The sequence below is a fragment of the Oncorhynchus nerka genome, linkage group LG27, assembly GCF_034236695.1.
Source record: "Oncorhynchus nerka isolate Pitt River linkage group LG27, Oner_Uvic_2.0, whole genome shotgun sequence".
NCBI classification, from domain to species: domain Eukaryota; kingdom Metazoa; phylum Chordata; class Actinopteri; order Salmoniformes; family Salmonidae; genus Oncorhynchus; species Oncorhynchus nerka.
The window spans coordinates 98,102,092-98,128,565 of NC_088422.1; the positions used below are offsets into that span (position 1 = coordinate 98,102,092).

The 26,474-nt window shown below is 46.8% G+C and overlaps 1 protein-coding gene across 2 annotated transcripts in view; it reads left to right on the plus strand.

Moving 5' to 3' along the window:
- pde8a (phosphodiesterase 8A) overlaps positions 1–26,474 on the plus strand; it is a 266,783-nt gene that overhangs the window by 203,359 nt on the left and 36,950 nt on the right. For both annotated transcript variants that reach the window (XM_065012412.1, XM_065012413.1), the window contains 7 exons: positions 10,988–11,128; positions 12,474–12,562; positions 13,530–13,581; positions 13,722–13,758; positions 16,787–16,864; positions 18,400–18,470; positions 21,710–21,874. In XM_065012412.1, the coding sequence (XP_064868484.1) occupies positions 10,988–11,128; positions 12,474–12,562; positions 13,530–13,581; positions 13,722–13,758; positions 16,787–16,864; positions 18,400–18,470; positions 21,710–21,874 (633 nt within the window). The remainder of the gene's footprint in view (positions 1–10,987; positions 11,129–12,473; positions 12,563–13,529; positions 13,582–13,721; positions 13,759–16,786; positions 16,865–18,399; positions 18,471–21,709; positions 21,875–26,474) is intronic.

The window sequence follows — 26,474 nt, forward strand, 5'->3', positions numbered from 1 at the left end:
CTAGAGACACAGCTACAGCTAGAGAGACAGCTAGAGACCCAGCTACAGCTAGAGACACAGCTACAGCTAGAGACACAGCTACAGCTAGAGAGACAGCTAGAGACACAGCTACAGTTAGAGAGACAGCTACAGTTAGAGAGACAGCTACAGTTAGAGAGACAGCTACAGTTAGAGAGACAGCTACAGCTAGAGAGACAGCTAGAGACACAGCTACAGCTAGAGACACAGCTACAGCTAGAGACACAGCTAGAGCTAGAGACACAGCTACAGCTAGAGAGACAGCTACAGCTAGAGACACAGCTACAGCTAGAGAGACGGCTAGAGACACAGCTACAGCTAGAGACACAGCTAGAGACACAGCTACAGCTAGAGACACAGCTACAGCTAGAGACACAGCTACAGCTAGAGAGACAGCTAGAGACAGCTACAGACAGAGAGACAGCTAGAGACACAGCTACAACTAGAGAGACAGCTAGAGACACAGCTACAGCTAGAGAGACAGCTAGAGACACAGCTACAGCTAGAGACACAGCTACAGTTAGAGAGACAGCTACAGTTAGAGAGACAGCTACAGACAGAGAGACAGCTACAGACAGAGAGACAGCTAGAGACACAGCTACAGCTAGAGAGACAGCTAGAGACACAGCTACAGCTAGAGACACAGCTACAGTTAGAGAGACAGCTACAGTTAGAGAGACAGCTATATACAGAGAGACAGCTAGAGACACAGCTACAGCTAGAGAGACAGCTAGAGACACAGCTACAGCTAGAGAGACAGCTACAGTTAGAGAGACAGCTACAGCTAGAGAGACAGCTACAGCTAGATAGACAGCTATAGACAGAGAGACAGCTACAGCTAGAGATACAGCTAGAGACACAGCTACAGCTAGAGACACAGCTACAGCTAGAGAGACAGCTAGAGAGACAGCTACAGCTAGAGACACAGCTACAGCTAGAGACACAGCTACAGCTAGAGAGACAGCTAGAGACACAGCTACAGCTAGAGAGACAGCTAGAGACCCAGCTACAGCTAGAGACACAGCTACAGCTAGAGAGACAGCTAGAGACACAGCTACAGCTAGAGACACAGCTACAGCTACAGACACAGCTACAGCTAGAGACACAGCTACAGCTAGAGAGACAGCTAGAGACCCAGCTACAGCTAGAGACACAGCTACAGCTAGAGACACAGCTAGAGACACAGCTACAGCTAGAGAGACAGCTACAGCTAGAGATACAGCTAGAGACACAGCTACAGCTAGAGACACAGCTACAGCTAGAGAGACAGCTACATTTAGAGAGACAGCTAGAGACACAGCTACAGCTAGAGAGACGGCTAGAGACACAGCTACAGCTAGAGACACAGCTACAGCTAGAGACACAGCTACAGCTAGAGACACAGCTACAGCTAGAGAGACAGCTAGAGACACAGCTACAGCTAGAGAGACAGCTAGAGACCCAGCTACAGCTAGAGACACAGCTACAGCTAGAGACACAGCTACAGCTAGAGAGACAGCTAGATACAGAGCTACAGCTAGAGACACAGCTACAGCTAGAGACACAGCTACAGCTAGAGACACAGCTACAGCTAGAGAGACAGCTAGAGACACAGCTACAGCTAGAGAGACAGCTAGAGACCCAGCTACAGCTAGAGACACAGCAACAGTTAGAGACACAGCTACAGTTAGAGAGACAGCTACAGTTAGAGAGACAGCTACAGTTAGAGAGACAGCTACAGACAGAGAGACAGCTACAGACAGAGAGACAGCTAGAGACACAGCTACAGCTAGAGACACAGCTACAGCTAGAGAGACAGCTACAGCTAGAGACACAGCTACAGTTAGAGAGACAGCTACAGTTAGAGAGACAGCTACAGTTAGAGAGACAGCTACAGACAGAGAGACAGCTACAGACAGAGAGACAGCTACAGACAGAGAGACAGCTACAGACCGAGAGACAGCTAGAGACACAGCTACAGCTAGAGAGACAGCTAGAGACACAGCTACAGCTAGAGAGACAGCTAGAGACACAGCTATAGCTAGAGAGACGGCTAGAGACACAGCTACAGCTAGAGAGACAGCTAGAGACCCAGCTACAGCTAGAGACACAGCTACAGCTAGAGACACAGCTACAGCTAGAGAGACAGCTAGAGACACAGCTACAGTTAGAGAGACAGCTACAGTTAGAGAGACAGCTACAGTTAGAGAGACAGCTACAATTAGAGAGACAGCTACAGCTAGAGATACAGCTAGAGACACAGCTACAGTTAGAGAGACAGCTACAGTTAGAGAGACAGCTACAGTTAGAGAGACAGCTACAGTTAGAGAGACAGCTACAGTTAGAGAGACAGCTACAGCTAGAGAGACAGCTAGAGACACAGCTACAGCTAGAGACACAGCTACAGCTAGAGACACAGCTACAGCTAGAGACACAGCTACAGCTAGAGAGACAGCTACAGCTAGAGACACAGCTACAGCTAGAGAGACGGCTAGAGACACAGCTACAGCTAGAGACACAGCTAGAGACACAGCTACAGCTAGAGACACAGCTACAGCTAGAGACACAGCTACAGCTAGAGAGACAGCTAGAGACAGCTACAGACAGAGAGACAGCTAGAGACACAGCTACAGCTAGAGAGACAGCTAGAGACACAGCTACAGCTAGAGAGACAGCTAGAGACACAGCTACAGCTAGAGACACAGCTACAGCTAGAGACACAGCTACAGCTAGAGAGACAGCTAGAGACAGCTACAGACAGAGAGACAGCTAGAGACACAGCTACAACTAGAGAGACAGCTAGAGACACAGCTACAGCTAGAGAGACAGCTAGAGACACAGCTACAGCTAGAGACACAGCTACAGTTAGAGAGACAGCTACAGTTAGAGAGACAGCTACAGACAGAGAGACAGCTACAGACAGAGAGACAGCTAGAGACACAGCTACAGCTAGAGAGACAGCTAGAGACACAGCTACAGCTAGAGACACAGCTACAGTTAGAGAGACAGCTACAGTTAGAGAGACAGCTATATACAGAGAGACAGCTAGAGACACAGCTACAGCTAGAGAGACAGCTAGAGACACAGCTACAGCTAGAGAGACAGCTACAGTTAGAGAGACAGCTACAGCTAGAGAGACAGCTACAGCTAGATAGACAGCTATAGACAGAGAGACAGCTACAGCTAGAGATACAGCTAGAGACACAGCTACAGCTAGAGACACAGCTACAGCTAGAGAGACAGCTAGAGAGACAGCTACAGCTAGAGACACAGCTACAGCTAGAGACACAGCTACAGCTAGAGAGACAGCTAGAGACACAGCTACAGCTAGAGAGACAGCTAGAGACCCAGCTACAGCTAGAGACACAGCTACAGCTAGAGAGACAGCTAGAGACACAGCTACAGCTAGAGACACAGCTACAGCTACAGACACAGCTACAGCTAGAGACACAGCTACAGCTAGAGAGACAGCTAGAGACCCAGCTACAGCTAGAGACACAGCTACAGCTAGAGACACAGCTAGAGACACAGCTACAGCTAGAGAGACAGCTACAGCTAGAGATACAGCTAGAGACACAGCTACAGCTAGAGACACAGCTACAGCTAGAGAGACAGCTACATTTAGAGAGACAGCTAGAGACACAGCTACAGCTAGAGAGACGGCTAGAGACACAGCTACAGCTAGAGACACAGCTACAGCTAGAGACACAGCTACAGCTAGAGAGACAGCTAGAGACACAGCTACAGCTAGAGAGACAGCTAGAGACCCAGCTACAGCTAGAGACACAGCTACAGCTAGAGACACAGCTACAGCTAGAGAGACAGCTAGATACAGAGCTACAGCTAGAGACACAGCTACAGCTAGAGACACAGCTACAGCTAGAGACACAGCTACAGCTAGAGAGACAGCTAGAGACACAGCTACAGCTAGAGAGACAGCTAGAGACCCAGCTACAGCTAGAGACACAGCTACAGTTAGAGACACAGCTACAGTTAGAGAGACAGCTACAGTTAGAGAGACAGCTACAGACAGAGAGACAGCTACAGACAGAGAGACAGCTAGAGACACAGCTACAGCTAGAGACACAGCTACAGCTAGAGAGACAGCTACAGCTAGAGACACAGCTACAGTTAGAGAGACAGCTACAGTTAGAGAGACAGCTACAGTTAGAGAGACAGCTACAGACAGAGAGACAGCTACAGACAGAGAGACAGCTACAGACAGAGAGACAGCTACAGACAGAGAGACAGCTACAGCTAGAGACACAGCTACAGCTAGAGAGACAGCTAGAGACACAGCTACAGCTAGAGAGACAGCTAGAGACACAGCTATAGCTAGAGAGACGGCTAGAGACACAGCTACAGCTAGAGAGACAGCTAGAGACCCAGCTACAGCTAGAGACACAGCTACAGCTAGAGACACAGCTACAGCTAGAGAGACAGCTAGAGACACAGCTACAGTTAGAGAGGCAGCTACAGTTAGAGAGACAGCTACAGTTAGAGAGACAGCTACAATTAGAGAGACAGCTACAGCTAGAGATACAGCTAGAGACACAGCTACAGTTAGAGAGACAGCTACAGTTAGAGAGACAGCTACAGTTAGAGAGACAGCTACAGTTAGAGAGACAGCTACAGTTAGAGAGACAGCTACAGCTAGAGAGACAGCTAGAGACACAGCTACAGCTAGAGACACAGCTACAGCTAGAGACACAGCTACAGCTAGAGACACAGCTACAGCTAGAGAGACAGCTACAGCTAGAGACACAGCTACAGCTAGAGAGACGGCTAGAGACACAGCTACAGCTAGAGACACAGCTAGAGACACAGCTACAGCTAGAGACACAGCTACAGCTAGAGACACAGCTACAGCTAGAGAGACAGCTAGAGACAGCTACAGACAGAGAGACAGCTAGAGACACAGCTACAGCTAGAGAGACAGCTAGAGACACAGCTACAGCTAGAGAGACAGCTAGAGACACAGCTACAGCTAGAGACACAGCTACAGTTAGAGAGACAGCTACAGTTAGAGAGACAGCTACAGACAGAGAGACAGCTAGAGACACAGCTACAGCTAGAGAGACAGCTAGAGACACAGCTACAGCTAGAGACACAGCTACAGTTAGAGAGACAGCTACAGTTAGAGAGACAGCTATATACAGAGAGACAGCTAGAGACACAGCTACAGCTAGAGACACAGCTACAGCTAGAGAGACAGCTACAGCTAGAGACACAGCTACAGCTAGAGAGACGGCTAGAGACACAGCTACAGCTAGAGACACAGCTAGAGACACAGCTACAGCTAGAGACACAGCTACAGCTAGAGACACAGCTACAGCTAGAGAGACAGCTAGAGACAGCTACAGACAGAGAGACAGCTAGAGACACAGCTACAGCTAGAGAGACAGCTAGAGACACAGCTACAGCTAGAGAGACAGCTAGAGACACAGCTACAGCTAGAGACACAGCTACAGCTAGAGACACAGCTACAGCTAGAGAGACGGCTACAGCTAGAGACACAGCTACAGCTAGAGAGACAGCTAGAGACACAGCTACAGCTAGAGACACAGCTACAGCTAGAGACACAGCTACAGCTAGAGACACAGCTACAGCTAGAGAGACAGCTAGAGACAGCTACAGACAGAGAGACAGCTAGAGACACAGCTACAACTAGAGAGACAGCTGGAGACACAGCTACAGCTAGAGAGACAGCTAGAGACACAGCTACAGCTAGAGACACAGCTACAGTTAGAGAGACAGCTACAGTTAGAGAGACAGCTACAGACAGAGAGACAGCTACAGACAGAGAGACAGCTAGAGACACAGCTACAGCTAGAGAGACAGCTAGAGACACAGCTACAGCTAGAGACACAGCTACAGTTAGAGAGACAGCTACAGTTAGAGAGACAGCTATATACAGAGAGACAGCTAGAGACACAGCTACAGCTAGAGAGACAGCTAGAGACACAGCTACAGCTAGAGAGACAGCTACAGTTAGAGAGACAGCTACAGCTAGAGAGACAGCTACAGCTAGATAGACAGCTATAGACAGAGAGACAGCTACAGCTAGAGATACAGCTAGAGACACAGCTACAGCTAGAGACACAGCTACAGCTAGAGAGACAGCTAGAGAGACAGCTACAGCTAGAGACACAGCTACAGCTAGAGACACAGCTACAGCTAGAGAGACAGCTAGAGACACAGCTACAGCTAGAGAGACAGCTAGAGACCCAGCTACAGCTAGAGACACAGCTACAGCTAGAGAGACAGCTAGAGACACAGCTACAGCTAGAGACACAGCTACAGCTACAGACACAGCTACAGCTAGAGACACAGCTACAGCTAGAGAGACAGCTAGAGACCCAGCTACAGCTAGAGACACAGCTACAGCTAGAGACACAGCTAGAGACACAGCTACAGCTAGAGAGACAGCTACAGCTAGAGATACAGCTAGAGACACAGCTACAGCTAGAGACACAGCTACAGCTAGAGAGACAGCTACATTTAGAGAGACAGCTAGAGACACAGCTACAGCTAGAGAGACGGCTAGAGACACAGCTACAGCTAGAGACACAGCTACAGCTAGAGACACAGCTACAGCTAGAGACACAGCTACAGCTAGAGAGACAGCTAGAGACACAGCTACAGCTAGAGAGACAGCTAGAGACCCAGCTACAGCTAGAGACACAGCTACAGCTAGAGACACAGCTACAGCTAGAGAGACAGCTAGATACAGAGCTACAGCTAGAGACACAGCTACAGCTAGAGACACAGCTACAGCTAGAGACACAGCTACAGCTAGAGAGACAGCTAGAGACACAGCTACAGCTAGAGAGACAGCTAGAGACCCAGCTACAGCTAGAGACACAGCTACAGTTAGAGACACAGCTACAGTTAGAGAGACAGCTACAGTTAGAGAGACAGCTACAGTTAGAGAGACAGCTACAGACAGAGAGACAGCTACAGACAGAGAGACAGCTAGAGACACAGCTACAGCTAGAGACACAGCTACAGCTAGAGAGACAGCTACAGCTAGAGACACAGCTACAGTTAGAGAGACAGCTACAGTTAGAGAGACAGCTACAGTTAGAGAGACAGCTACAGACAGAGAGACAGCTACAGACAGAGAGACAGCTACAGACAGAGAGACAGCTACAGACCGAGAGACAGCTAGAGACACAGCTACAGCTAGAGAGACAGCTAGAGACACAGCTACAGCTAGAGAGACAGCTAGAGACACAGCTATAGCTAGAGAGACGGCTAGAGACACAGCTACAGCTAGAGAGACAGCTAGAGACCCAGCTACAGCTAGAGACACAGCTACAGCTAGAGACACAGCTACAGCTAGAGAGACAGCTAGAGACACAGCTACAGTTAGAGAGACAGCTACAGTTAGAGAGACAGCTACAGTTAGAGAGACAGCTACAATTAGAGAGACAGCTACAGCTAGAGATACAGCTAGAGACACAGCTACAGTTAGAGAGACAGCTACAGTTAGAGAGACAGCTACAGTTAGAGAGACAGCTACAGTTAGAGAGACAGCTACAGCTAGAGAGACAGCTAGAGACACAGCTACAGCTAGAGACACAGCTACAGCTAGAGACACAGCTACAGCTAGAGACACAGCTACAGCTAGAGAGACAGCTACAGCTAGAGACACAGCTACAGCTAGAGAGACGGCTAGAGACACAGCTACAGCTAGAGACACAGCTAGAGACACAGCTACAGCTAGAGACACAGCTACAGCTAGAGACACAGCTACAGTTAGAGAGACAGCTACAGTTAGAGAGACAGCTATATACAGAGAGACAGCTAGAGACACAGCTACAGCTAGAGAGACAGCTAGAGACACAGCTACAGCTAGAGAGACAGCTACAGTTAGAGAGACAGCTACAGCTAGAGAGACAGCTACAGCTAGATAGACAGCTATAGACAGAGAGACAGCTACAGCTAGAGATACAGCTAGAGACACAGCTACAGCTAGAGACACAGCTACAGCTAGAGAGACAGCTAGAGAGACAGCTACAGCTAGAGACACAGCTACAGCTAGAGACACAGCTACAGCTAGAGAGACAGCTAGAGACACAGCTACAGCTAGAGAGACAGCTAGAGACCCAGCTACAGCTAGAGACACAGCTACAGCTAGAGAGACAGCTAGAGACACAGCTACAGCTAGAGACACAGCTACAGCTACAGACACAGCTACAGCTAGAGACACAGCTACAGCTAGAGAGACAGCTAGAGACCCAGCTACAGCTAGAGACACAGCTACAGCTAGAGACACAGCTAGAGACACAGCTACAGCTAGAGAGACAGCTACAGCTAGAGATACAGCTAGAGACACAGCTACAGCTAGAGACACAGCTACAGCTAGAGAGACAGCTACATTTAGAGAGACAGCTAGAGACACAGCTACAGCTAGAGAGACGGCTAGAGACACAGCTACAGCTAGAGACACAGCTACAGCTAGAGACACAGCTACAGCTAGAGACACAGCTACAGCTAGAGAGACAGCTAGAGACACAGCTACAGCTAGAGAGACAGCTAGAGACCCAGCTACAGCTAGAGACACAGCTACAGCTAGAGACACAGCTACAGCTAGAGAGACAGCTAGATACAGAGCTACAGCTAGAGACACAGCTACAGCTAGAGACACAGCTACAGCTAGAGACACAGCTACAGCTAGAGAGACAGCTAGAGACACAGCTACAGCTAGAGAGACAGCTAGAGACCCAGCTACAGCTAGAGACACAGCTACAGTTAGAGACACAGCTACAGTTAGAGAGACAGCTACAGTTAGAGAGACAGCTACAGTTAGAGAGACAGCTACAGACAGAGAGACAGCTACAGACAGAGAGACAGCTAGAGACACAGCTACAGCTAGAGACACAGCTACAGCTAGAGAGACAGCTACAGCTAGAGACACAGCTACAGTTAGAGAGACAGCTACAGTTAGAGAGACAGCTACAGTTAGAGAGACAGCTACAGACAGAGAGACAGCTACAGACAGAGAGACAGCTACAGACAGAGAGACAGCTACAGACTGAGAGACAGCTAGAGACACAGCTACAGCTAGAGAGACAGCTAGAGACACAGCTACAGCTAGAGAGACAGCTAGAGACACAGCTATAGCTAGAGAGACGGCTAGAGACACAGCTACAGCTAGAGAGACAGCTAGAGACCCAGCTACAGCTAGAGACACAGCTACAGCTAGAGACACAGCTACAGCTAGAGAGACAGCTAGAGACACAGCTACAGTTAGAGAGACAGCTACAGTTAGAGAGACAGCTACAGTTAGAGAGACAGCTACAATTAGAGAGACAGCTACAGCTAGAGATACAGCTAGAGACACAGCTACAGTTAGAGAGACAGCTACAGTTAGAGAGACAGCTACAGTTAGAGAGACAGCTACAGTTAGAGAGACAGCTACAGCTAGAGAGACAGCTAGAGACACAGCTACAGCTAGAGACACAGCTACAGCTAGAGACACAGCTACAGCTAGAGACACAGCTACAGCTAGAGAGACAGCTACAGCTAGAGAGACGGCTAGAGACACAGCTACAGCTAGAGACACAGCTAGAGACACAGCTACAGCTAGAGACACAGCTACAGCTAGAGACACAGCTACAGCTAGAGAGACAGCTAGAGACAGCTACAGACAGAGAGACAGCTAGAGACACAGCTACAGCTAGAGAGACAGCTAGAGACACAGCTACAGCTAGAGAGACAGCTAGAGACACAGCTACAGCTAGAGACACAGCTACAGTTAGAGAGACAGCTACAGTTAGAGAGACAGCTACAGACAGAGAGACAGCTACAGACAGAGAGACAGCTAGAGACACAGCTACAGCTAGAGAGACAGCTAGAGACACAGCTACAGCTAGAGACACAGCTACAGTTAGAGAGACAGCTACAGTTAGAGAGACAGCTATATACAGAGAGACAGCTAGAGACACAGCTACAGCTAGAGAGACAGCTAGAGACACAGCTACAGCTAGAGAGACAGCTACAGACACAGAGCATCTCCAGCAGTGTTATCATGTTCTCTGTCTGTCTGAACGTCTGTCTGTCTGAACTGTGTGATGCTGTTGTGAAGAGCTATGCAGGACTGTGTGTGATGCTGTTGTGAAGAGCTATGCTAGCTGAGCTAAGCTAACCTCACAGGACTGTGTGTGATGCTAGTGTGAAGAGCTATGCTAGCTGAGCTAAGCTAACCTCACAGGACTGTGTGTGATGCTAATGTGAAGAGCTATGCTAGCTGAGCTAAGCTAACTTCACAGGACTGTGTGTGATGCTAGTGTGGAGAGCTATGCTAGCTGAGCTAAGCTAACTTCGCAGGACTGTGTGTAATGCTAGTGTGAAGAGCTATGCTAGCTGAGCTAAGCTAACTTCGCAGGACTGTGTGTGATGCTAGTGTGAAGGGCTATGCTAGCTGAGCTAAGCTAACCTCACAGGACTGTGTGTGATGCTAGTGTTGTTAGACTTACAGAAAATCTCTAATGATGCCTGATTCTCAGTTTTTTTATGTATCTCTCCCTCTCCCCCCGTCTCTCCCCCTCTCTCCCCGTCTCTACCCGTCTCTCCCCCTCTCTCCCCCCGTCTCTCCCCCTCTCTCTCCCCCCGTCTCTCTCCCCTCTCTCTCCCCCTCTCCCCCCTCTCTCCCCCCGTCTCTCCCCTCTCTCTCCCCCGTCTCTCCCCCTCTCTCTCCCCCCGTCTCTCCCCCCTCTCTCTCCCCCGTCTCTCCCCCTCTCTCTCCCCCGTCTCTCCCCCTCTCTCCCCCCCCGTATCTCTCCCTCATCTCCCCCTCTCTCTCTCCCCCTCATCTCCCCCTCTCTCCCCCTCTCTCCCCCCCCCCCCCCTCTCTCCCCGTCTCCCTCCGTCTCCCCTTCCCTCCTCTCCCCCCGTCTCCCCCCGTCTCCCCCCTCTCCCCCGTCTCTCCCCATCTCTCTCCCCCCTCCCCCGTCTCCCCCCTCCCCCCGTCTCTCCTCTACAGTATGTGAACCCTGCCTACGAGAGCATCATGGGTTACCAGCAAGGTGAACTAATAGGGAAGGAAATAACAGAAGTGCCTAAAAGTGAAAAGAATAAGCCTGATCTCCTTGAAACCATAAACTCCTGCATCCAGAAAGGAAAGGTGAGTGTGTATCTATCTGTTCATTTCCAGCCCTTATAACAGCTCTATGATATCAGGTGTGTGTTGACCCCCCCCCCCCCCCCCCCCTCAGCTCGGTCAGAAAGCCTTTTTCATGCAGTGAGATGAGACACTGGATGCTGGCTGGGTTTATGGTGTGAGTACAGAGACAGAGAAGGTCACAGGCAGACAGAGGAACAGTAGGAAACTGCCTTTTGAACCTCAGACACCACACCAGGGGTGTCTCACATGAAACAACCTGACTGGACGCCATTTTGGTTCTCTCCTGCCCCGTAAAGGGTGTGGTTATTGTTTGATATGCCACAGGATGACCCCGGTGTTGAGGTGATCAGACCTCTGGATTGACTTCTTCATTATAACATATTATAGACTACAGACTTTTGTTTATTGGTCCTGGGCGGTTCAGTTGGTGAGAGCGGGACGGCATGTTGTTGGTTCAATTCCCCTGAGGACCACATAAGGCTGCAAAGAGAAGGGTATATTACTGGAAAGTTTACCAGTAAACTACCAGAATTTCGTGGATTTTATGTCATCTATCACAAGACATCTAGTGGCACTTCAGATTATCACAGGTGTCTGTCATTATCTTTGGCCCTCTGTGTGAATTTATCACATGTCAAATAAATGAAATAATTCATTAAGATGGTTTTAAAATATTTTAAAAATAAATAGAAGGACAAAGCTGTAAAAACATTATTCTAAATATCCTTTATTTATGTTTACACACTTTTATTTATTTGTCTATTTCAACGTGTATTTGTTGACAATGTGTTGGTGTCAAACTGGCGGTGGTATGTGAAGATAGTCAATAGTTGGAGGAGTTTCAGAGTTCATTTAAAATAAAGCCGTTGTTGATTCGATGGTTTTTATTTCTCCATTAAAGTGACTATTTTCTCTTGAACCATCTGGTCAATCAGCTAGAAAGTCATGGACAATATAGACACAGATATAAAGAGTTATATTACACTCATAAATTGTTTAAAGTTATTCAAGTATAAATGACCAAAGTTCTGATAGACTGCCGTAGATTTTCTGTTAATTACAAACATTTCGGAAGATGTTTGTGGCTCTGGTGGCTCTGTCTGTTAAGTAGATATTATTATATGAAGTGAATTGTCTCTCTGTCCTGCCTTCATTATTCATTTGTTTCTTCCTCTCCTCTCCTCTTCTCTCTCTCTCTCTCTCTCTCTCTCTCTCTCCTCTCCTCTCCTCTCCTCTCCTCTCCTCTCCTCTCCTCTCCTCTCCTCTCCTCTCCTCTCCTCTCCTCTCCTCTCCTCTCCTCTCCTCACCTCACCTCACCTCACCTCTCCTCTCTCTCTCCTCCCAGGAGTGGCAGGGGATGTATTATGCCAAAAAGAAGAACGGGGACAGTGTCCAACAAAATGTGAAGATCACACCTGTGATCGGACAGGGAGGGTGAGTACTGTTCACGTCATATGTCTCAATAAAATACAGTGGAGGGTGAGTACTGTTCACATCATATGTCTCAATAAAATACAGTGGAGGGTGAGTATTGTTCACGCCATATGTCTCAATAAAATACAGTGGAGGGTGAGTACTGTTCACATCATATGTCTCAATAAAATACAGTGGAGTGTGAGTACTGTTCACGTCATATGTCTCTATAATATACAGTGGAGGGTGAGTACTGTTCACGTCATATGTCTCAATAAAATACAGTGGAGGGTGAGGGCTGTTCAAATGATGTGTCTCAATAAAATACAGTGGAGGGTGAGGGCTGTTCACGTCATATGTCTCAATAAAATACAGTGGAGGGTGAGGGCTGTTCACGTCATATGTCTCAATAAAATACAGTGGAGGGTGAGGGCTGTTCACGTCATATGTCTCAATAAAATACAGTGGAGGGTGAGGGCTGTTCACGTCATATGTCTCAATAAAATACAGTGGAGGGTGAGGGCTGTTCACGTCATATGTCTCAATAAAATACAGTGGATGGTGAGGGCTGTTCACGTGGAGGGTGAGGGCTGTTCACGTCATATGTCTCAATAAAATACAGTGGAGGGTGAGTACTGTTCACGTCATATGTCTCAATAAAATACAGTGGAGGGTGAGGGCTGTTCACGTCATATGTCTCAATAAAATACAGTGGAGGGTGAGGGCTGTTCACGTCATATGTCTCAATAAAATACAGTGGAGGGTGAGGGCTGTTCACATCATATGTCTCAATAAAATACAGTGGAGGGTGAGGGCTGTTCAAATGATGCATCTCAATAAATGACCGTATTTGTTTATGTGGGAAATTATTTGATGGTGGTCAAATGGTTCAAACAGAAGAAAAAAATATTGTAAAGATTTTCTTGGCACAATATATTTTGGTAATCTATTATCAGTGTATTCATAATGTTGATATTTTGTTCAACAGTAAAATCAGACACTACGTGTCTATCCACAGGCCTTTACATGATCAGAATAAGGTAAGAGGCTGATTCCTGAACACAACAGATAATACAGGATGAAGAGTTCTTTCTTTTGTCACCTGATTATGTTCTGTTCTCTGTCTCTCTGTCTGTCTCTCTGTCTGTCTCTCTGTCTGTCACTTTTCTCTCCCCTCTAGACATCCAGTGAACGGGTGCAGGCAGAGTCTCAGACAGGTACTTACTCTCTCTGTCTCTCTCTATTTCGCTCTCTCTCCGTCTCTCTCTCTCCCTTTCTCTCTCTGTCTCTCTCTACACTCCCTGCCTCTCTCCCTCTCTCTCTCTACACTCCCTGCCTCTCTCCCTCTCTCTCTCTACACTCCCTGCCTCTCTCCCTCTCTCTCTCTACACTCCCTGCCTCTCTCTCTCTCTCTACTCCCTGCCTCTCTCTCTCTCTCTCTAATCTCCCTGCCTCTCTCTCTCTCTACACTCCCTGCCTCTCTCTCTCTCTCTCTACTTTCCCTGCCCCTCTCTCTACTTTCCCTGCCCCTCTCTCTCTACACTCCCTGCCTCTCTCTCTCTCTACACTCCCTGCCTCTCTTTCTCTCTCTCTCTCTACACTCCCTGCCTCTCTTTCTCTCTCTCTACACTCCCTGCCCCCTCTCTCTCTCTCTCTCTCTCTCTCTCTACACTCCCTGTCTCTCTCTCTCTCTCTACACTCCCTGCCTCTCTCTCTCTCTCTACACTCCCTGCCTCTCTCTCTCTCTCTCTACACTCCCTGCCTCTCTCTCTCTCTCTCTCTCTCTCTACACTCCCTGCCTCCGACTCTCTCTCTCTACACTCCCTGCCTCTCTCTCTGTCTCCCACTCTCTCATGTTTTACTACAATGCATACAAGCTAAAGTTAAGGAAGAGTAATGGAGTATTATCTAATGCATGTTTAGACAGTGTCTACCAGTTACTGATGTTATCCTTGAGAAAGCGTGGGAGAAGAAATTACCACTGACACAGGGTCAGCTGTTTGTTCATCCCCATAATGGTTGAGGTTAAGATTGGAATAAGTGTAACCTGATCCCAGATCAGTGGTAAGGGGAAACCTCTACCCCTAACCTGATCCTAGATCAGTGGTAAGAGGAAACCTCTACCCCTAACCTGGTCCTAGATCAGTGGTAAGAGGAAACCTCTACCCCTAACCTGATCCTAGATCAGTGGTAAGGGGAAACCTCTACCCCTAACCTGATCCTAGATCAGTGGTAAGAGGAAACCTCTACCCCTAACCTGGTCCTAGATCAGTGGTAAGGGGAAACCTCTACCCCTAACCTGATCCTAGATCAGTAGTAAGGGGAAACCTCTACCCCTGATCCTAGATCAGTGGTAAGGGGAAACCTCTACCCCTAACCTGATCCTAGATCAGTGATAAGGGGAAACCCCTAACCTGATCCTAGATCAGTGGTAAGGGGAAACCTCTAACCTGATCCTAGATCAGTGGTAAGGGGAAACCTCTACCCCTAACCTGATCCTAGATCAGTGGTGATAACCTGATCCTAGATCAGTGGTAAGGGGAAACCCCTAACCTGATCCTAGATCAGTGGTAAGGGGAAACCTCTAACCTGATCCTAGATCAGTGGTAAGGGGAAACCTCTACCCCTAACCTGATCCTAGATCAGTGGTAAGGGGAGAAATCTCTACCCTAACCTGATCCTAGATCAGTGGTAAGGGGAAATCTCTACCCCTAACCTGATCCTAGATCAGTGGTAAGGGGAAACCTCTAACCTGATCCTAGATCAGTGGTAAGGGGAAACCCCTAACCTGATCCTAGATCAGTGGTAAGGGGAAACCTGATCCTAGATCAGTGGTAAGGGGAAACCTCTACCCCTAACCTGATCCTAGATCAGTGGTAAGGGGAAACCCTGATCCTAGATCAGTGGTAAGGGGAAACCCCTAACCTGATCCTAGATCAGTGGTAAGGGAAACCTAACCTGATCCTAGATCAGTGGTAAGGGGAAACCTCTAACCTGATCCTAGATCAGTGGTAAGGGGAAACCTCTACCCCTAACCTGATCCTAGATCAGTGGTAAGGAGAAACCCCTAACCTGATCCTAGATCAGTGGTAAGGAACCTGATCCTAGATCAGTGGTAAGGAGAAACCCCTAACCTGATCCTAGATCAGTGGTAATGGGGAAATCTCTACCCCTAACCTGATCCTAGATCAGTGGTAAGGAGAAACCTGATCCCAGATCAGTGGTAAGGGGAAACCTGATCCTAGATCAGTGGTAAGGGGAAACCTGATCCCAGATCAGTGGTAAGGGGAAACCTGATCCCAGATCAGTGGTAAGGGGAAACCTGATCCTAGATCAGTGGTAAGGGGAAACCCCGAACCTGATCAGTGGAAAGGGGAAACCTGATCCCAGATCAGTGGAAAGGGGAAACCTCTAACCTTGTAGTATTATAGAGGCAGTAGGGTATGTGTTATTGTCCTGCCAGTTGGCTGGTTGTCATGTGTGTCAGATGTGTTCCTCTCCCATGACAACCACTCATGTAACTAGAAGGTTGACCTCTGTGTTTTGGTTTTCTTCCCTTGTGGGGGTCAGAAGTCTTCACAAGGAAGTAAAACAAGGACAATTCGGACAACTGGGACATTTTTCCAGTCCCCACCAAGAAAAAGGCTATTTTAGGCTTAGTGGTTAGGTTTAGGGTTTACTTGAGGGATTCGGTTTAGGGTTTAAATGAGGGATTAGGTTTAGGGTTTACATGAGGGATTCGGTTTAGGGTTTAAATGAGGGATTAGGTTTAGGGTTTAAATGAGGGATTAGGTTTAGGGTTTAAATGAGGGATTAGGTTTAGGGTTTAAATGAGGGATTAGGTTTAGGGTTTAAATGAGGAATTAGGTTTAGGGTTTACATGAGGGATTAGGTTTAGGGTTTAAATGAGGGATTAGGTTTAGGGTTTAAATGAGGGATTAGGTTTAGGGTTTAAATGAGGGATTAGGTTTAGGGTTTAAATGAGGGGTTAGGTTTAGGGTTTAAATTAGGGGTTAGATTTAGGGTTTAAATTAGGGATTCGGTTTAGGGTTTAAATTAGGGATTCGGTTTAGGGTTTAAATGAGGGATTAGGTTTAGGGTTTAAATGAGGGATTAGGTTCAGGGTTTTGAATGGGAATCAATTGTTTGGTCTCCACAAGGATAGTATAACAAACGTGTGTGTGTGTGTGTTACTGTGTGTGTGTGTGTGTGTGTTACTGTGTGTGTGTGTTCTCCCCTCCCTAGACATCCAGTCCAGTAAGCATAAGGACCGGAGGAAAGGCTCGTTGGACGTCAGATCGACTACGTCTCGAGGGAGCGATGGTGAGAGGAGAGGAGAGGAGGGAGGGAGGGAGGGAGCAATGGTGAGAGGAGAGGAGGGAGGGATGGTGAGAGGAGAGGAGGGAGGGAGGGATGATGAGAGGACTGGGACAGAGAGGGAGGGAGGGAGGGGGAGAGGAGAGGAGAGGAGGGAGGGAGGGATGGTGAGAGGAGAGGGAGGGAGGGAGGGAGGGAGGGAGGGAGGGAGGGAGGGTGAGAGGGGGAGGGATGGTGAGAGGAGAGGAGGGAGGGAGGGAGGGAGCGATGGTGAGAGGAGAAGAGGGAGGGAGGGAGGGTGAGAGGGGGAGGGAGGGATGGTGAGAGGACTGAGGGGGAGGGAGGGATGGTGAGAGGACTGAGGGAGGGAGGGAGGGAGGGTGAGAGGACTGAGGGGGAGGGAGGGATGGTGAGAGGACTGAGGGGGAGGGAGGGAGGGATGGTGAGAGGAGGGAGGGGAGGGAGGGAGGGAGGGAGGGAGGGGGAGGGAGGGGGAGGGAGGGAGGGATGGTGAGAGGAGAGGAGGAAGGGAGGGAGGGAGGGAGGACTGGGACAGAGAGGGAGGGAGGGAGGGATGGTGAGAGGAGAGGAGAGGAGAGGAGAGGAGAGGAGAGGAGAGAGAGGAGAGGAGAGGAGAGGAGAGGAGAGGAGAGGAGAGGAGGGGAGGGAGGGAGGGAGGACTGGGACAGAGAGGGAGCGATGGTGAGAGGACTGGGACAGAAAGGGAGGGAGGGAGCGATGGTGAGAGGACTGGGACAGAGAGGGACCGAGGGAGCGATGGTGAGAGGACTGGGACAGAGAGGGACCGAGGGAGCGATGGTGAGAGGACTGGGACAGAGAGGGATGGTGAGAGGACTGGGACAGAGAGGGAGACTGTGGAACTATTCTAGAGAACAGAGTTACAAATGAACATGATCACTATTATTATTCTACTTGTTTATTTGACACATCTTTGGAGATGGATACTGATCATGACATGTTGACTAGTGAGGAACAAGCCAGTCTCGTGGTGTCTACGGGGTAGTCTTCCTCTCCTCGTCTTCCTCTCCTCGTCTTCCTCTCCTAGTCTTCCTCTCCTCGTTTTCCTCTCCTCGTCTTCCTCTCCACGTCTCTCCTCGTCTTCCTCTCCTCGTCTTCCCTCTCCTCGTCTTCCTCTCCTCGTCTTCTTCTCCTCGTCTTCCTCTCCTCGTCTTCCTCTCCTCGTCTTCCTCTCCTCGTCTTCTTCTCCTCGTCTTCCTCTCCTCGTCTTCCACTCCTCGTCTTACTCTCCTCGTCTTCCTCTCCTCGTCTTCTTCTCCTCGTCTTCCTCGCCTCTCCTCGTCTTCCTCTCCTGATCTTCCTCTCCACGTCTCTCCATGTCTCTCCTCCTCTTCCTCTCCTCGTCTCTCCTACTTTCCTCTTTTAGTCACTGTGTAGACCTCATTTAATGCAGGCTGGTTCCCGTTAGTAAAACTAGTAAAACAGTCCTGTGTTATTGGCTGCTGAACGTATCAGTTGGGTATAAAGCTCAGTGGTGGTTGAGTTTGTCCTCATGTTTCCAGGCAGTTCCCAGAGAAGACACTCCTCCATGGCCAGAATCCACTCCATGACCATCGAAGCTCCAATCACCAAGGTGCCTACGTTTCATACAATGACTTACACAACTCATTTACTACACAGTCATACAGTCATATAGTCATATAGGATATCTGTGGTACTTTAAGTTCTGTCACATGACCACTCCTAGTCCTCAAGGTTCTGTCACATGACCACTCCTAGTCCTCAAGGTTCTGTCACATGACCACTCCTAGTCGCCAAGGTTCTGTCACATGACACTAGTCAATCCCTGTAGCTGTTCCCTCCTAGAATAAAGCAATGGAGGAGCTGCTGATGTTTGTGTTGATATGTCTGTCTGTCTGTCTGTCTGTCTGTCTGTCTGTCTGTCTGTCTGTCTGTCTGTCTGTCTGCCTGCCTGTCTGTCTGTCTTTAGTTCTGGCAGTAGGAACTACCATTGTCCCGCCTCTCCTCAGTCTCTGTAGTAGAAACAAGTTGTAATAAATGTTTCATAAAGAGTTCAGTAAATTCAACCTCTGCTACTTTATAATTCAGGTTTTATTGTGTTGCCTCTCTCTCTCTATCTAAACATGATATCTTTCTCTCTCTCTATCTAAACATGATATCTTTCTCTCTCTCTATCTAAACATGATATCTTTCTCTCTCTCTATCTAACCATGATATCTTTCTCTCTCTCTATCTAACCATGATATCTCTCTCTCTATCTAACCATGATATCTTTCTCTCTCTCTATCTAACCATGATATCTCTCTCTCTCTCTAACATGATATCTCTCTCTCTATCTAACCATGATATCTTTCTCTCTCTCTATCTAAACATGATATCTCTCTCTCTCTCTCTAACATGATATCTTTCTCTCTATCTAACCATGACATCTTTCTCTCTCTCTATCTAACATGATATCTTTCTCTCTCTCTATCTAACCATGATATCTTTATCTCTATCTAACCATGATATCTCTCTCTCTAACATGATATCTTTCTCTCTATCTAAACATGATATCTTTCTCTCTCTCTCTCTAACATGATATCTTTCTCTCTATCTAACCATGATATCTTTCTCTCTATCTAACCATGATATCTTTCTCTCTATCTAAACATGATATCTTTCTCTCTCTCTCTCTAACATGGTATCTTTCTCTCTATCTAACCATGATATCTTTCTCTCTCTCTAACATGATATCTTTCTCTCTATCTAAACATGATATCTTTCTCTCTCTCTCTCTAACATGATATCTTTCTCTCTATCTAACCATGATATCTTTCTCTCTATCTAACCAAGATATCTTTCTCTCTATCTAACATTATATCTTTCTCTCTCTCTATCTAACCATGATATCTTTCTCTCTCTAACCATGATATCTTTCTCTCTATCTAACATGATATCTTTCTCTCTCTCTAACATGATCTAAACCATGATATCTTTCTCTCTATCTAACATGATATCTTTCTCTCTCTCTATCTAACCATGATATCTTTATCTCTATCTAACCATGATATCTCTCTCTCTCTCTCTCTCTCTAACATGATATCTTTCTCTCTATCTAAACATGATATCTTTCTCTCTCTCTCTCTAACATGATATCTTTCTCTCTATCTAACCATGATATCTTTCTCTCTATCTAACCATGATATCTTTCTCTCTATCTAACCATGATATCTTTCTCTCTATCTAACCATGATATCTTTCTCTCTATCTAACCAAGATATCTTTCTCTCTATCTAACATTATATCTTTCTCTCTCTCTATCTAACCATGATATCTTTCTCTCTCTCTATCTAACCATGATATCTTTCTCTCTCTCTATCTAAACATGATATCTTTCTCTCTCTCTATCTAACCATGATATCTTTCTCTCTATCTAAACATGATATCTATCTATCTAAACATGATATTTTCTATCTCATGATATTCTCTATCTAAACATGATATCTTTCTCTCTATCTAAACATGATATCTCTCTCTCTCTATCTAAACATGATATCTTTCTCTCTCTCTATCTAACCATGATATCTTTCTCTCTCTCTATCTAAACATGATATCTTTCTCTCTCTCTATCTAACCATGATATCTTTCTCTCTCTCTATCTAAACATGATATCTTTCTCTCTATCTAAACATGATATCTCTCTCTCTATCTAAACATGATATCTCTCTCTCTATCTAAACATGATATCTTTCTCTCTCTATCTAACCATGATATCTTTCTCTCTCTCTATCTAAACATGATATCTTTCTCTCTATCTAAACATGATATCTCTCTCTCTATCTAAACATGATATCTTTCTCTCTATCTCTCTAACATGATATATTTCTTTCTCTCTTTAATCATGATATCTTTCTTTCTCTCTCTCTAATATGATATCTTTCTCTCTCTCTAACATGATATATCTCTATCTAACCATGATATCTCTCTATCTAACCATGATATCTCTCTATCTAACCATGATATGATATCTCTCTATCTAACCATGATATCTCTCTATCTAACCATGATATCTCTCTATCTAACCATGATATCTCTCTATCTAAACATGATATCTTTCTCTCTATCTAAACATGATATCTCTCTCTCTCTATCTAAACATGATATCTTTCTCTCTCTCTATCTAACCATGATATCTTTCTCTCTCTCTATCTAAACATGATATCTTTCTCTCTATCTAAACATGATATCTCTCTCTCTATCTAAACATGATATCTTTCTCTCTATCTCTCTAACATGATATATTTCTTTCTCTCTTTAATCATGATATCTTTCTTTCTCTCTCTCTAATATGATATCTTTCTTTCTCTCTCTCTAACATGATATATCTCTATCTAACCATGATATCTCTCTATCTAACCATGATATCTCTCTATCTAACCATGATATCTCTCTATCTAACCATGATATCTCTCTATCTAACCATGATATCTCTATCTACCCATGATATCTCTATCTACCCATGATATCTCTATCTACCCATGATATCTTTCTCTCTCTCTAACATGATATCTTTCTCTCTATCTAACCATGATATCTTTCTCTCTATCTAACCATGCTATCTTTCTCTCTATCTAACATTATATCTTTCTCTCTCTCTATCTAACCATGATATCTTTCTCTCTCTCTATCTAAACATGATATCTCTCTATCTAACCATGATATATCTCTATCTAACCATGATATCTCTCTATCTACCCATGATATCTCTCTATCTAACCATGATATATCTCTATCTAACCATGATATCTCTCTATCTAACCATGATATATCTATCTAACCATGATATCTGTGTTACCATTCACCCTTCAGGTGATCAACATCATCAACGCAGCCCAGGAGTCTAGTCCAATGCCCGTAGCAGAGGCCCTGGACCGGGTCCTGGAGATCCTGAGGACCACAGAGCTCTACTCTCCTCAGCTGGGCACCAAGGAGGAAGACCCTCATACTAACGACCTGGTGGGAGGACTGATGACGGTAAAGGTCGGGGGTTAGGGGTCAATAGATGCAGAGCTCTACTCTCCTCAGCTGGGCACTAAGGAGGAAGTGTGTGCATGCACGCCTGTGTACAGTGAAGTGTACGTGAGCCTGTGTATATCTCTGTTTACTGTGTGTGTGTGTGTGTGTGCGCGTGCGTGTGTGTGTGTACGCGGCCGTAGCAGAGTAGAGAGAGAGTGCCAAGTTGGCAGTCTTGGCTGCTGCCCCAGAGGAAGTGTTAGATTGTCCTTTGTGCTCCAGTAACTGGAGAGGATAGGCCACACACACACACACTGAAACATACACACACACTGAAACACACACACACTGAAACATACACACTGAAACATACACACACACTGAAACACACACACACTGAAACATACACACACTGAAACACACACACACACTGAAACACACACACACTGAAACACACACACACACACTGAAACACACACTGAAACATACACACACTGAAACACACACACACTGAAACACACACACTGAAACACACACACACTGAAACACACACACACTGAAACGCACACTGAAACATACACACACTGAAACACACACTGAAACACACACACACTGAAACACACACACACTGAAACACACACTGAAACATACACACTGAAACACACACACTGAAACACACACACTGAAACACACACTGAAACATACACACACTGAAACACACACACACTGAAACACACACACACTGAAACATACACACACTGAAACACACACACACTGAAACACACACACACTGAAACATACACACTGAAACACACACACACTGAAACACACACACACTGAAACACACACACACTGAAACACACACACACTGAATCACACACACACTGAAACATACACACACTGAAACACACACACACTGAAACACACACACACTGAAACACACACACACTGAAACACACACACACACTGAAACACACACACACTGAAACACACACACACTGAAACACACACACACACTGAAACACACACACACTGAAACACACACACACTGAATCACACACACACTGAAACATACACACACTGAAACACACACACACTGATACACACACACTGAAACACACACTGAAACACACACACACTGAAACACACACACACTGAAACACACACACACACTGAAACACACACTGAAACATACACACACTGAAACACACACACACTGGAACACACACACACTGAAACACACACTGAAACATACACACTGAAACACACACACTGAAACATACACACTGAAACACACACTGAAACATACACACACTGAAACACACACACACTGAAACACACACACACTGAAACATACACACTGAAACACACACACACTGAAACACACACACACTGAAACATACACACTGAAACACACACACACTGAAACACACACACACTGAATCACACACACACTGAAACATACACACTGAAACACACACACACTGAAACACACACACACACACTGAAACATACACACTGAAACACACACACACTGAAACACACACAGACTGAAACACACACACACTGAAACATACACCCTGAAACATACACACTGAAACACACACACTGAAACATACACACTGAAACACACACACACTGAAACATACACACTGAAACACACACACACTGAAACATACACACTGAAACACACACACACTGAATCACACACACACACTGAAACAGAAACACACACTAAAACACACACACTGAAACAGAAACACACACTGAAACACACACACACTGAAACATACACACACTGAAACATACACACTGGCTGACACTCCTGTCTCCCTCTGGACTCCAGCAGTCTAGAAACATCCTGTTCTTAGGAAGACTAGATGAATGAGAATTATTTACTTTAACACAGACTGACAGAGGATTGGAGGGAGGGAAAGAGAGAGAGAGGGAGGGAAAGAGAGAGGGAGGGAGGGGGAGAGAGGGAGGGAGAGAGAGGGAGGGAGGGGGAGAGAGGGAGAGAGAGGGAGAGAGGGAGAGAGAGAGAGAGAGAGAGAGAGGGAGGGAGGGAGAGGGAGGGGGAGGGAGGGAGGGAGGGAGGGAGAGAGGGAGGGAGGGGGAGAGAGGGAGGGGGAGAGAGGGAGGGAGGGAGGGAGGGAGGGAGGGGGGGAGAGGAGGGAGGGAGGGGGAGGGAGGGAGGGAGAGAGGGAGGGAGGGGAGAGAGAGAGGGAGGGAGGGGGAGAGAGGGAGAGAGAGAGGGGGAGGGTGAGAGAGGGAGACAGAGATGAAATCAGAGAAGGTGAACTATCTGAATGGTAGTGTTATCTTGTGTTCCAGATCATTATGTATGTAGCTTGTAATGGGTTCAATATGTTTACTATTAGGATTTCTCTGTGGAGTCCGATGTTTTGTTCCACCCTAAACTGCTTTGGTACGACAGTGATGTATTCTGGGCCGGTACTGTAGTTCTGCACTGAGCGGATAGCACCACAGACAGGTACTGTAGTTCTGCACTGAGCGGATAGCACCACAGACAGGTACTGTAGTTCTGCACTGAGCGGATAGCACCACAGACAGGTACTGTAGTTCTGCACTGAGCGGATAGCACCACAGACAGGTACTGTAGTTCTGCACTGAGCGGATAGCACCACAGACAGGTACTGTAGTTCTGCACTGAGCGGATAGCACCACAGACAGGTACTGTAGTTCTAGCACTGAGCGGATAGCACCACAGACAGGTACTGTAGTTCTGCACTGAGCACCACAGACAGGTACTGTAGTTCTGCACTGAGCGGATAGCACCACAGACAGGTACTGTAGTTCTGGACTGAGCGGATAGCACCACAGACAGGTACTGTAGTTCTAGCACTGAGCGGATAGCACCACAGACAGGTACTGTAGTTCTGCACTGAGCACCACAGACAGGTACTGTAGTTCTGCACTGAGCGGATAGCACCACAGACAGGTACTGTAGTTCTGCACTGAGCGGATAGCACCACAGACAGGTACTGTAGTTCTGCACTGAGCGAATAGCACCACAGACAGGCTGTTCAAAGCGGCGCTGAGCTGTTGTGGAATCAGGCGAGGACGGTCTTTAAATAGCTGCTGTGTACAGAAGCAACGCTGCGATCTGACAATGTAGGGGTCAAAGGTGAACCCTACTCCTCTTCCTTTCTCACTCGCTAAGTAAACACTCACTCCTCTGTCTCTCAGTGACACACACACACACACACACACACACACACACACACACACACACACACACACAGAGACAGTACACACACAGACACACACACGCACACACAGAGACAGTACACACAGACACACACACACACACACACACACACACACAGACAGTACACACTGCAGATGCTGTGGTAGCCTTGGTGAGGGTACTGCCTGTTACCTACAACTCCACAGCCCAGGCATGCTGGGAGATACTGAGAGCTATTCAGTTTAGAGCACAGAGGTTCATCTCTGTCACGTCAGAATATGTGTCATTCACACTCAAACCGTGCTGTGGCGACAACAAGAGGAACACACACACACACACACAGAGAGACAGTACACACACACACACACACACACACACACACACACACACACACACACACACACACACACACGCACACACACACACTACAGATGCTGTAGCTGCCAATACCCATTCACAACGTGCTGCAGTGTAACTAGCTGTGGCGACAACAAGAGGAACACACACACACACACACACACACACATACACACACACACACACACACACACACACACTACAGATGCTGTAGCTGCCAATACCCATTCACAACGTGCTGCAGTGTAACTAGCTGTGGCGACAACAAGAGGAACACACACACACACACACACGTACACACACACACACACACACACACACACACTACAGATGCTGTAGCTGCCAATACCCATTCACAACGTGCTGCAGCGTAACTAGCTGTGGTGACGACAACAGGAACAGTCCTGAGGGTTTTGGGAGAGATTCATCCATTGACTTGCGTTGGCACATAGACATGGTCCCTTTGGACCGATGTCCGTTTGGACCGTTGTCCCTTTGGACCGATGTCCCTTTGGACGTCCGTTTGGACACCGCTGTACGGGGCCACACATATGGTGGTCATCATTCTCCAAACCAGATACTAGTTTGATTACACAGACTTAGCTTGGGCTGCAACGTTAGGACGGCTTTTCTGTGAATCGTGAATGAAGTCTGAAACAAGATGGAGGAACAAGGGGTTTAGTTGTAATTCATTACATGTCTGTCTGGTGATAGGAAGAAGACGGATGAGGAAACGCCTAAATCACATTCACAGATGCTATTGGTCACATTCACAGATGCAATTGGTCACATTCAAAGATGTTATTGGTTAGTAGATGTCATTGGTCACATACACATGGTTAGTAGATGTTATTGGTCACATACACACGGTTAGCAGATGTTATTGGTCACATACACACGGTTAGCAGATGTTAATGTGAGTGTAGTGAAATGCTTGTGCTTCTAGTTCCGACAGTGCAGTAATATCTAACAATTCCACAACAACTACCTAATACACACAAATGTAAAGGGATGGAATAAGAATATGTACATATAAATATATGGATGAGCGAT